The 12,426-nt window shown below is 48.5% G+C and overlaps 1 protein-coding gene across 4 annotated transcripts in view; it reads left to right on the top strand.

Moving 5' to 3' along the window:
• The window catches only part of LOC135913831 (kinesin-like protein KIFC1), a 122,017-nt gene that overhangs the window by 78,543 nt on the left and 31,048 nt on the right, over positions 1 to 12,426 (top strand). For all 4 annotated transcript variants that reach the window (XM_065446521.1, XM_065446523.1, XM_065446522.1 and 1 more), the window contains one exon: positions 5,060 to 5,198. In XM_065446521.1, the coding sequence (XP_065302593.1) occupies positions 5,060 to 5,198 (139 nt within the window). The remainder of the gene's footprint in view (positions 1 to 5,059; positions 5,199 to 12,426) is intronic.

Below are 12,426 nucleotides of genomic sequence, written 5' to 3'. Positions count from 1 at the left end.
GCTACTTTCACCGTTTTCTGAAACAGGCCCCCATAAAACGAATTGCTCATGGCTGCTAATACGAGGGCGCGTCATATATAGACTATCCACATATATAAATAATTCACAAATACCATAGTAGCAATCACCTGAAAGAAAAGTTTCGTGGTTAAGATCGAGAGCCAATCAACTGAAAGTGATCAAATGTTCCATGGTGGCCCTCGGTAGGCTTTATCGAAAATATGGCTCACCCCTCAAGCAACGGTACCAAAGGGTTCTCGTTATGGCAAGTCACGCATTGTTTGCGACACCCATCAATTGACTACAACTTCGAATTGAAACCATGAAGCAGTTTTTTACAGCACCAATTGTAATGCCTAAAGTATACTTGAGGTACTACAGCTCAGCTTAGGGTGCCTAGAAAAGGAAAACTCAAGCACCTTCTTTCCTCACCTTGTCTCAATCCAGCATTGTTTAATTATAAACGGAGAACTATTCGCTTCATCAGTACATAAGAGAACATGCTGAACCGTCATTAGGAAGACATCACAAGCCTTACATATTTCATTTGATTTTTGACCCTCCAGCAGCGAAGTATATCTTCAATATGTCCCATACTACTAATGAATGATGCTTTGGCTTCTTTCTGGCTGCAGCCATACAGGCCATAAGGCATATCTCACTAAAAAATTTGGGCCAAGCAAACAGTTCGCCAAATAGATTCGTCATGTGTATTCCTCAAGCAACAAACACCAGTAAATTGCTCAAGTGAGCTGAATGTGTAGCACGGAAAAGGGAATACCGTATAAACGCGTGTAAGGGCCGCACCCGTGTATGGGCCGCACCCCCAACTTCCCGAAGCAAATATTTAAAAAAAAAATATCCGTGTAAGGGCCGCACCCCGAACTTTCCACGACCCACGTGTGATTAGCCTTCAAAATGCGCGCGCACGGAAGCTTCCAGATGCCGCCCACGGATGGCGCCGATGTCGCGGGTCATCATCATCATCATATTTTCTTTCTGCCGCGAGCTTCCGCAATCCATATCGTCATCGGTATCATCAGCCCTGGCCACCATGCTGGCCACCCCGGCTTTGTTTTGCGACTGTCGAAGGCACGCGAGTTGTAGCAGCGTTGTTGGCGTGGGCGCACGCTGTTGTTGCGGCTCTCGTGTGTGCTCTGCTTTATTTTTCACGAATTGCCATCGAGCGTTGCCATTCTAGCACGATGGGCAAACATATCAATAGCTACACGGCAGGCTTTAAATTGAAGGTAGTGGAGTTTGCCCTCGACCATGGCAAGCGTGCGGCGGGTAGAAAATTTGACGTGGACGAGAAGTGCGTCCGAAGGTGGTGCAACCAGAAGGATGCGTTGAAGACCACCAGCTCCAAAAGGCGTGCTTTTCGAGGCAAGCCATGCAAATATCCTGAGCTCGAAGAAGAGCTGTTCCGCTACGCAATGGAAGTGCGGAACAATGGATATGCGCTGACGACGGACATGCTGCGCGTGAAGACGCAAGCTTTGGCGCGTGCGAGAAGCATACCCCGCGAGGAGTTCAAAGGTAGCGTCGGCTGGTTGCGGAGATTTTTAAAGAGGAAGGGCCTATCCTTTCGGCGAAGGACCAACGATTTGGACGGAACTGAAGACGACGACTTGTGGGGTGATGAGCCAGAAGAATGCAGCACCAGCTCGGAGTCTGAGGACTCCGCGAGTGATGATGACTGATTGTAAATAGTGATGATTGATGAGGATTATTGTAAATAAACGCGCATTCACTTATTGGTCTGTTTTTACTTGAAAAAAAAAAATTTTTTTTCGTATGTCGCGTGTATGGGCCGCACCCCGAAAATAGGCCCTCGAATTTGTAAAAAAAAGTGCGGCCCTTACACGCGTTTATACGGTATATATTACTACATTCCTTTTCATATTCTGCAAACAGCTGTAAGCCTCCATTAGCTTTACTTCAAACTACCGCCACTTAAACATGTAAAGAACTGCCTAATTTTGATGAGCAGATAAAGGAGCAAGTGGTGCTGGTAGAATCTAAACTGCAGTGTTAAGTACTCGTGTTACAATGCAAAAATTCGATATATCATGAACTACTCGTCAGCAAACCCGTTTTAGCGGATTAAAATTAAAGTAACCGTTGTAGAAGTCATTTATAACCAGCGTTTGTGACATACTTGTCGCACCGCGGCAGGTATAGTATCGTAACTTGATTCTTATATGCTTTGTTTTTGCGGTTGTCGATCCTCTCATGAAAAACCCGCAATGGGCTTGTCTGCGCTACTTCGGCTGGCACTGTAGCGTTGCCTTTGAGAGCTGTATTGTCATCTAAAAGGTAAGCTCTGTGAATAAGTTTTCACGAATGAAGACTTCTCTTAAAAATATATTTGAAAACGACTGCCTTAAGTATACAAGCAGAGGGAGTGAGAGCGAACAAACGAAAACACTGCAGAAGGGAGCCCGGACACCACCCGAACTGCAGCAGACGACAGGCGCGAGTTCGTGCCCTGACGTCATGAGAGCGCCGCTCGCAGTGCCCCTCTAGTTCATTCTCGGGGCTTATGGCGCTTGAGATGGCGCAGCATGGAGTGCCACGTATCGGGCAGTGATTAAGTGATCATCTGAGAATATGCATTCCTTGCTTCAAGAATGCTGGTTTTGGTGCCACCCAACAGGCATTGTGTGGGGATTTGGTGCTGGACGTAGATTTACGCAAAGGTGCGATAATTTTGATCGTCTGCCTTCGGGTATACAAGATACGATCACTTCTGCACTCTTGGGCGACAGCGTGTGCTGAAGAAATGCTGCTGCATATGTGGAGCGCTGTTCTGTGTCCGGTGCCGAGTTACGCAAAATCTTGCAAAAGTGATCGTATCTCCGAAAGCAACTGACCGAGAATACTGCTCCATGGCAGTGCTGCCTCTGTTAATCGACGCATACGGTGCACTTTGTACTGTTGTCAATGCGGTTCTATATCCTCGTAAGCTTGCCAAAGTAGGCTAACGGAATCGCGACAGGTAATGTGTTGCAGAATAAAACTTTATTATCTGTGCTGTCTCATTTCGCAACAGTTTTCACAAAAGCATCTTTTCATGTCCCCCGCCAATTTCATTATTGCGAGGTTCAACTGTATTGCCCTAAGTTAAAGGAAGCTGTTTATTTGTCTCTCGCAACACCCATCACTGCAACGTCCAGTCCCGGGCCAGCGCGGTAATCAAAGGCCTACCTCGCCAAAGGCAAAAAATACATAAAGGGGCACCACTAGCACATTGCTGCAGGAGGATGGCTGCCTGTGACACGCCGCTAGGAAAAGTCCCTGCGGCTATGCTGCTTGCTTTTGCGTCAACCAGTGGGCCCACTTACGAGAGCCTGGGCAATTTCTGTCGGCTTGGGCTTCCGATAAGTGCGGCTAGATGTATTAGGACTGCATGCTAGCTCTAGGCACCGCTCTTCGGCTTAGTGTTCTGAAAAAGATGAACACGGGGCAAGTTCTCGCCGTAGGTTCCAAGGCACTGTAGACGAGCTCAAGTCCAGGACCCTAACAGAGGGGCTGGAGGACAAGAGAAAATTGCGAAACTAGTGGTGTCCTTGATCTCTCGCGCTCGCTCTGGCCATTGTGTTGGCTGTGCCACCATAGTGCCAAAGCAACCACGGTTGATCGTGCAAAGCATTGCTGCTGCAAACCGGCTCGTGGCAAAGGCAAGCACCGGTTGTCAGTGGTAGCCTTGTCAGTGGTGGCCTCCGCAACGAACCGTCGCGAGTGGAAAGGGGAGGCACGACAGAATATGTGAATGCCTGCACTGAGGTGCCGTGGCCTACCTCCATGCCCACAACGTGCAGCCCCGTGATTCAATTAACGTTTAACGCTTCTGCCAGAATGCAATGTGCTGTGTAAGGCAATAACAATGCTAACTTTCTTGGAGGTTATGAACAATGCTGCACAACAACACATCAAGAAAACGCTGTTTGTGCTATGCAGACCACCAGCCGTGATGTGCACAAGGTAACGTTTGACATCTATTCACCACTCTTGTATTGGGTTTAACTCTGAAGAAATCAAACATTTGCTGTAGCATCACCACTAGTTATTGTCAAAGTAAAGAGCATAGAAGCTTGGCTTACATAGGCTCCCACAGTGCACCCAGTTGATCATGGCGTATTTGCGGTCACTGTTACCGCCGGCGTATTGAGTTTATTGTGTTAACAGCCAACCTGATTAGTTTATTTTACACTTAAAATATTTTACTATCACATGGCGCAAGGAAGTAAATAGAATTCCTTCTTCTGTGCCGTGAGGCCCATCGTTATATGTCGTCGTAGCCCAAGCAGGGGTTGTCAGTTATAATGGAGCAGCTGTCGAGAAAGCATGTCGGGGAACACTGGGAAGGTGGCAAGCATCTGGTAAAAACGGGCTGCGCATTATCGCGGTCGCTGTTTCTGCCAGGTCCTGAGTGTCTGCGATAATGCTTGGCTTGTTCTTGCCACGTGCTTGCTGCCACTGTGTTCCGTCGGGTTGGTTTTGCTGCCGGCTGCTCCGTTGCCAAACTCGGAGTCCCTGCTTGGGCTGTGCCGAAACAGCGACGGGTATCAAGGTTGTGCGCTTGCTCTAAATGTTTGCGGGATATGAAATGATTTTAGCCTCCCCAAAAAACTGCAGCACTGCTGTTAGATCGCAAGAGTGCAACGATGAGAGTGTGTTCATTGCACGAGTATACACGGCAGTTTGAAAACTTGTGTAGATGGCAGGTAGTGTTATTGAAACAGTTGCACAGTGTTTGTGATCCATGTTTCATCATTCATAGAGACCAAACAAAAAAAGCTTGCACGAGGACAGGTAAAAATGACGTAGCGTACAGAAAAATTTCATGTATGTGTCGTCATTGCTCTGTCATAGTGCAAATCGTTCAGCGGTGACAGAGGGCATACGTGAAGTGTACTTGAAGTTCAGAAAGTCTAGTCTGTCTGATAGATAGCGCTTGTTCTGTCTCCTATCTTTTGAGTCGGTGCCTGTTGTGCACTGAATTTTTACTGCTAAAAGCCCAAGCTTACCCGTTGTCTGTTTTTCCATCCCTCAGATCAGCCAGCTGCTACGGCGTGCACGAAAGAACCGTGCAGTGGCGGCTACCAAGTGTAACGAGCGGTCATCTAGGTCGCACTCAGTGTTCCGGCTCGACATCGTCGGCCACAATAGCCACAGTGGCCTGGGTTGCCGGGGTGAGCATTGACGTCACTGCATGTGTCACTTAGCAAGGCCAAGCCTTCAGCCGCGAGGACAACGTGTCCAGAGGGTTTGCAGGGAGGACGACCGCCCTGTTTGTTAAAGGGCCTTCATTCTACAATTAATGGAAAGCGGGGCAAACTCTGACTTCCCTGCTGGAATGCATGCAGAAGAGCTCTCATAAGGGAACCATCGAACTGATTGAATATCAATTCTAAAATTAATAAAGGGGAAATCAGATATTCACCTGTTTGCAGTAATTGCTGCAAAGGAAACGGGTTCCTTGAAAAAAAAAAGCCTCAGAATTAAAGAAAAATTTGTCCTGGTCTGGGACTCGAACCCGGGACCACTGCCTCTCAGCGGCAGTCGCTCTACCATCTGACCTGGAACCATCTGGGCCCCGGCTTCCCAGATGGTAGAGCGGCTGCCCTGGAAAGGCGGTAGTCCCGGGTTCTAGTCCTGGACCAGGGCAAGTTTTTCTGCAATTGAGAGGCTTTCTCTGGGTCCCGGGTTCCCAGATGGTTCCGGGTCAGATGGTAGAGCGGCTGCCCCGGTAAGGCGGTGGTCCCGGGTTTTAGTCCCGAACCAGGACGAATTTTTCTTCAATTGCAAGCTTTTCCTTTCGAGGAACCCGTATGGGTTTCCTTTGTAGCAATTGCTGCAAACAGGTGGATGTCTGATTTTTCCCTTTATTCTTTCCGCCTTGCGGGTTTTCGCAGGACTATTACGTCAATTTCTAAAATTGTAGCTTAATTCCAGCATTTCTCTTCAATATAACATTTTAATTTAGGGTGGTCAATTATAATTTGCCAGAAGTCGATAATACAAAAAGACATTTGTTTATTTAAATCAACACTAAATACAAATATTAAGTGCAGCCAAAGCTAAAGTAACACAGTCGAACCTCAATATAACGAACCTCAATTTAACAAAATTCTCGAAATAACGCACTTTTTATTTTTCCCAATCTCTGCCCCATTGAAAACCATGTATTTTTTTGTTTCGCGATTTAACGAGGTCACTTTATACTATACTTCCGATTTAGCGAAGTCCTCGCGCATCGCACGCACGTACCAGAGCCTCCATGACAGGCAGACGAAAACTTTAGCTGGGCATACAGCGATTTGCATGCGCGTTTTAGTGCTCAAATTTTCGCGGCGTGCTTCAATACGTGGAGCAGAACGTGCCGCTGCGCCATCTATCGTGTACGTATGAAACCCGCAGCGGACGCGCTCCTGTAGTGCTAGCTGGAGTGCGTCAGAAGTTCAGGAACACGTCACCGGCCGGTTGGAACTGGAAAGCGCCAACCGGAAGTAAGTTTACGAACAGCGGTCGTTGGGCACGTTTTCTCAGTTGGTTACCGTATTTACATGATTGTAAGTCGACCACTTTTTTTAAATTTGGAAGTCTGAAGTTGGGGGGTCGACTTACAATCGAAACCAAAACATGGCCCCGCCAAAAAAGCGAGACCAGCGGGAGGTACACCGTAGTTACAATTTTATGTTTGCTCTATGGCCCTACCCGTATCTTTTTGCTATCCCGCGTGTTTGTTCGCTTTTCGGAAGGGTTTTTCTACATTTTTTAGAGTTTTGCAGTGCATGCAACACTCATGGGGGGAGTTGTGTGTCGATAGTTGATGGAAGCGCCGCTGTTCCCATTTGCAGTGGCACCCTCAGAACAGCGGCGCTTGCGGGGAGTATGAATAGTTTGTGGAAGAGCAGACACCGCTCGCGGGTTTCTTTCTCTGGGCCTCTTTGATTTTCGGAGTTCTGGCAGCCCGCTGGCAGCCAGATGGCAGCCAGCTAGTTCCAGTTGTGACAGGAGGTCACGTGGGCTGGGATCCCAAGACAACCCGAACCTGCCCGAAGTTTGCAAAATCGAACGCAGGTCAGTTGGCCGAATGTAAACATGCTACCGGCATGGCAGCGCCCGGCGAGGCCGGCGCGCGCTCGGCGTAGTCGGCCCATTTATGCGTTGCCAGCTTGAAAATGTATAGTTGCATTCAAGAATACGATCACTCCCGCGCGATCTTGCGCGACTCGGCGCAGGACGCATACTGGGCCAACCTCGCCTTGCGCAGCGCAACAGATGGCCTCCAACGCGGCGGATGACAAGACACGAAATCGTGATTGTATACTCGAAAGCGATAGCTGGAGGATCCCTGCTTGCAGCGATCACGTCGCCCACTGGTGACATTGATTTGATGAGTTGGCGCTGTGTCATCACAGGACATGAAAAAGCAGGTTATCGGGTACGTCTCATATGCACAAAATTTCGCGCAGACCTGCTTGGCCTTCGATTTCAGAAATTTTGTTGTGGCTGATGGTGCTTGTCATTTTGACCCTTAGGAGCTGGGGACGCGGCTGTCTCATGAAAATGCACTTCGCCTGTGATCAGCGAAGTGCACGAAGAACATTGGTCGCAATCATGAGAGCAATAAGCCAATGTACGTGTGTCTAATGTACAGAGTGCAATCAGTGTATTCTTAGATCAACGGCCTGCAGTTCGAACCCATCGGTTTCGAGCCGCCACCTAAGCATACGATGGAGAGATGGAGTGAACACGGGCTAGCTGCAAAGCCTTCGCTAAGTGCAGAGAAAGGAGAGATATACATGTGCAAGATATGTGAAAAGGAATGCCACCAGTGAAAGACGAATCCAAAATGTGTAAATGAGCATCTACAACTTGCGTGGAACACGATGCAGATAACATGCACGCATGAGAGCGCGGCGCGCTGTTCACCGCCGCGAAGAAGCAATCAGGGGACACACACACATGTGCACACACACAAAAGGTTTGAATGGTTCACCAAGGCTCGTATCATTCCGCTTCGCCATGCGGAACGGGGCGTTAGCATTTAAAGAGATAATGCTAGGAGTAAGGAAATCTGTAGATGACCGTAGACAGTTGGCTGAGCGAGGTAAATGCAAGTCCTCAAGCGCCCGCGTTGCAACCGTGAAGTCCTCGCAAAGATGGCGGCGAGCGCCCATTGCCTCTTTTAGTCGTCTGCTAGCCAGAGAACTTCCAGAGAGCAGCCAGACCAAAATTGTCCTGGCAGGTTCTCGCAGCCCGCGGGTAGCCAGAAGTGGAAAATTGAAGAAGCCCTCTGTTGAAAGGCATTGGCATTGGTTTGACGCATTCCCCTTGACTGCTGGCTACGTGCTATTTCTATGCTTCCCCAGTCGTCATGAGTGCTCCAGGCCCACTAATCGTTCGGCACTCGTTCACAGCAGCGTTCAAGGGGGCTGCCATCCTTTACCCCGAAGAAACAAATCACAAACGGGTGGTCCGAGAGTGGCGACTGCAGCGAAGCGAAATTTTCACCTGTGACGGCAAGTGAGAGATTTCCCACGTGCCGAAGTCTGGACGCTTTCCGGAGCTGTAGGCTAAGCTTGCTGCGTACGTTGCTGAAATGCGTGATCAGTCCCTGCCAGTGAAGTGCGAAATGGTCATGAAACAAGCCCGGATCTTCGCCTTAATTTTAAGGCCCTGCTCCGCCATGAGTACAATGACTGTGACGAAAGTGTGGCGTACACAACAGATGTCGTTGACTTGTGGCAGCTGCTCTGCGATCAGGGAGGTGCTCCAAGTGACGTGACACTCGAGGACTTGTCTTCAGCGATGCTTGCGCTGTGACAACTGAAGAGCTGTACGATGACGCAATAATCGAGAGCATCACAGATACAGAAATCCAGGACGACGACTCGGACGAAGAACTCCAGGCGGCAAGCAGTATAGCTACACCGAAGCAAGTCATGGCTGCACTGGATCTCTTGCGCACGTATGCGGGCGCGCACTCGCTCTTGCGAGTGCACTCCCGCATACATGCGTAAGAGATCCAAACAAGCCTTAGCAGCCCTGTCAACTTACGAGCGCCTTATAACCCCGACGCTTATTAAAAAGTGGCAGATGAAGCTGACGGAGTTCTTCGCTTCCACCTGAGTTGCATAGAATTGCTCTGCGGGAAGTTAAATAAAATATTCCAGTGTTAATGAATCAACGTCGTCACTGCTTTACTGAGGGCGGTGTCATCCGATGGCTGCGAGCGTTAAGCGCTCTAATGGTAAGTGGTGGCCTCATGGATCCACCAAGTTAATACTACTTCCAATTTTCTTCGAAATGATATTCAAATTGATAGCTCTGGTATGTGCATGATTTTTTTTTTTTTTGCGCCACGGGTTGCCATGTCTTCATGAAAGGAAATTTTCTTTAGTGATGACAAATCATGATGATGATGGCACTGATGGCCACATCTAGTGGCAGCTATGAGCACTAGGTGCGGCGCTTGCTGCAGACCTGCTCTTCACCGTACACGTAATGGAGAAAAATGCGTTGGTACCCGCTGGCTATCGGGCATCACGCTCTTGGTTGTGTTATTAGTTCCGGGGTTTATTGGTTATCTTTGTAATTTTGCTATCTGCAAGGTGCCATATACCAGGAGTGTTCCAAGAACCTGCATCTTTATTTGGACTGCTTAAACATACGAACCTCGACTTAATGAGACTCGCGATTTAACAAAATTTTTGGCTGCAAATTGGACTTCGTTATATCGAGGTTCGACTGTACAATAGTGCTCGAGAATGTCTGAGGGGTCAATATTGTCGCGAACAGAGCTTTAGTAATGAAGAAATTGAGGTAGATGCAGGAAGCGATTAGAGACATTTATGTACAGTCAACGCTCGTTACAACTGACCCTGATAATCCAACAAGAAGTCTCTTTTATCAAAAATCGTGATTTAGTCGAACCCGGTTATATTGAACTCTCAAAAAAATGTATTACAGTCGAACCCGACTATATCGAACCCGTTTACATCGAATTATTCCATATATCGAACAATTTCTGGACACGGTATAGTTACAATGAGTATATATAGCAAAAATTACGCATACATCGAACAAAACTAGTAGCGACTCCCTATATATCGAACGTCAAACGGCGAAAAGTGCCCCCGGAAGTTGGCTTTCCCTCGCGGTGAAGGGAAAACCCGGCGGCGCGGCTCCATCCAACCGCTCTCCCTACGTGACTGCGCTACCTCGGAGCCGCCGACACCACCCTACAAAAAAATGATCCTGGCCCGTCCGCCCGCAGCGCTTGCTCCGACAGCCAATCAGAGGCTCTTGTGCCCTCGTCGTGCAAGGTGGCGAAAGTGCTAGTTGTCTCGCTGCTTATCTGATTCATTGTGTGCGCGTTCTCCCGCAGTGTTGGCGTGATGAGGCGGCAGAATTCGCCTTTCATCGTGAAGCTCGAAATAATAAACCGGGTCGAACGCGGTGACAAGTCGGATGTCCCCGCAGCGTGCAAGATTTCGAGGAGCACTCTCAGCACGATCTTGAAGAATAAGGGGGAGATTAGGGCTAAAGCGGCTGAACTCACGACCCGGTGCCTGTGGCGCCCAACGCGTACGCGCGGCCGTGTACGAGTGGTTCATCCGAAATTGCTTAAGCCGTACCGACTTCCGCGTGCTCGGTGATGACTGTAAATTCTGATTAATGCGATGAAGCCGTTGTCGTTGCCGAAGTTTGGAGCGAGGTGTCAGAATTTCCGGAAGCTGTTGACAAATCAACGGTGGACGAGTTTGTGAGCGCAAATGATGGTGTTGCGACCACAGGAGAGCCCGGAAACAAAGACTACATTGCCGGCATCGTGCCGAGCACAAGTGAAAATGGGCACAACGAGGAAAGCAACGACCGTCTTTGGCCCACATCCTCCGAAGCGATTGGTGCGCTCGCACTAGTCCGGTGCTTCTGCGCGAAGGCGGAATGTTGCGGCCTCAGCTGCTCCGACTCCTTAGACAACGTGGGGAAGTGCGTGCCTCGCACGCAGCGAAATTGCCCAAGCAGAAGAAAATGCAGGTCTATTTCGTGCGAAACGAAGCTAGTTTCATCAATAAAGTGATTTCATAAATGGTATGTGCTTTTATGGCATCCAATTATTTAGCAGGCTTATATCGAATTATGCTCTATATCGAACTGATAGGCGTTTTTTTGCGAGTTCGATATAGCCGGGTTCGACTGTAGTTCAATGTAGGGCGTAATTTGATAGAAGCCAGTTAAAGAATTCGGCGTCGTAAAAGCATATACCATTTATAAAAACACTTTAGCTTAGTTTTGCATGAAATAGTCCTGCATTTTCTTCTGCTTGGGAAATTTCGCTGCCTGCGACGCACTCGCTTCTCCACATTGTCTGAAGAGTTGGAGCTGCTGAGGCCGCAACCTTCCACATTCGCGCAGAAGCGCCGGACTAGTGCACGTGAACCAGTCACCTGGGATGTCTGCAAAGGATTGCCATTGCTTTCCTCATTGGGCCCACTATCATTTGTGCTCGGTACAATGTCAGCAATGTAGTGTTCATTTTCACTACACCATCCGCACTCCCAAACTCGTCGACTGTTTATTCATCAGCGGCTTCCGTAAATTCTGACTGCTCGCTCCCAACTTCAGCGACACTGGCAACGGTTTTGTCGCACTCATCGGAATTTTCAGTCACCACCGGGCACACGGAAGCTGGCGGCACGTCTGAAGCAATTTCGGATAAAGTGCTTGCACACAGCCGCCTCGACATTGCCGTGCGTACGCGTCAGGTGCCACTGGCACCGGGTCATGAGTTTGTACGCTTTAGTCCTAATCTTCCCCTTACTCTTCCCTCAAGATCGTGCCGAGAGTGCTCCTCCTGTAATCTCGCATGCTGCGGCAACATCGCACTTCTCGCCGCGTTCGACTTGATTCACGATTTCGAGCTTCATGGCGAAAGGCGAATTTTATCGCTTTGTGCTAGCCATAACGGCAGCACATGTGGGAGAAGGCCCACAAGGCACAAACACAATGAACCAGAAAAGCAGTGAGACGACTCGCACTTCCACCATCCTGCACGACAAGGGCACAAGAGCCTCTGATTGGCTGTGTGAGCAAGCGCTGCGGGCAGGCCAGGATCATTCTTTACAACATTCCAACTTTTCGAAGAAAGGAAATGGTAATAATGAATGATGAAAATAATGAATCTAACAGGACACTATTCAATTCATCATTTGAAAGTTTAGAATATTTGCATGTCCCTACGTCTTAATGTGTTTGGACGTTGCGAGCACATTGTCAGTGGTAAAAAATTAGGGTATTAAGCCGTTATACAAAAGCTTGTGTATTTTGCTTATGTGAGCTTGGAAAATTGAGCAATTCCTACTAGTGGTCTGTTCTTGCCAACCTGTGCCTTATTATACAACATAAAGC

This window comes from Dermacentor albipictus, chromosome 5, assembly GCF_038994185.2.
Source record: "Dermacentor albipictus isolate Rhodes 1998 colony chromosome 5, USDA_Dalb.pri_finalv2, whole genome shotgun sequence".
Taxonomy (NCBI): Eukaryota; Metazoa; Arthropoda; class Arachnida; order Ixodida; family Ixodidae; genus Dermacentor; species Dermacentor albipictus.
This window is presented reverse-complemented; position numbering and strand designations above follow the sequence as displayed.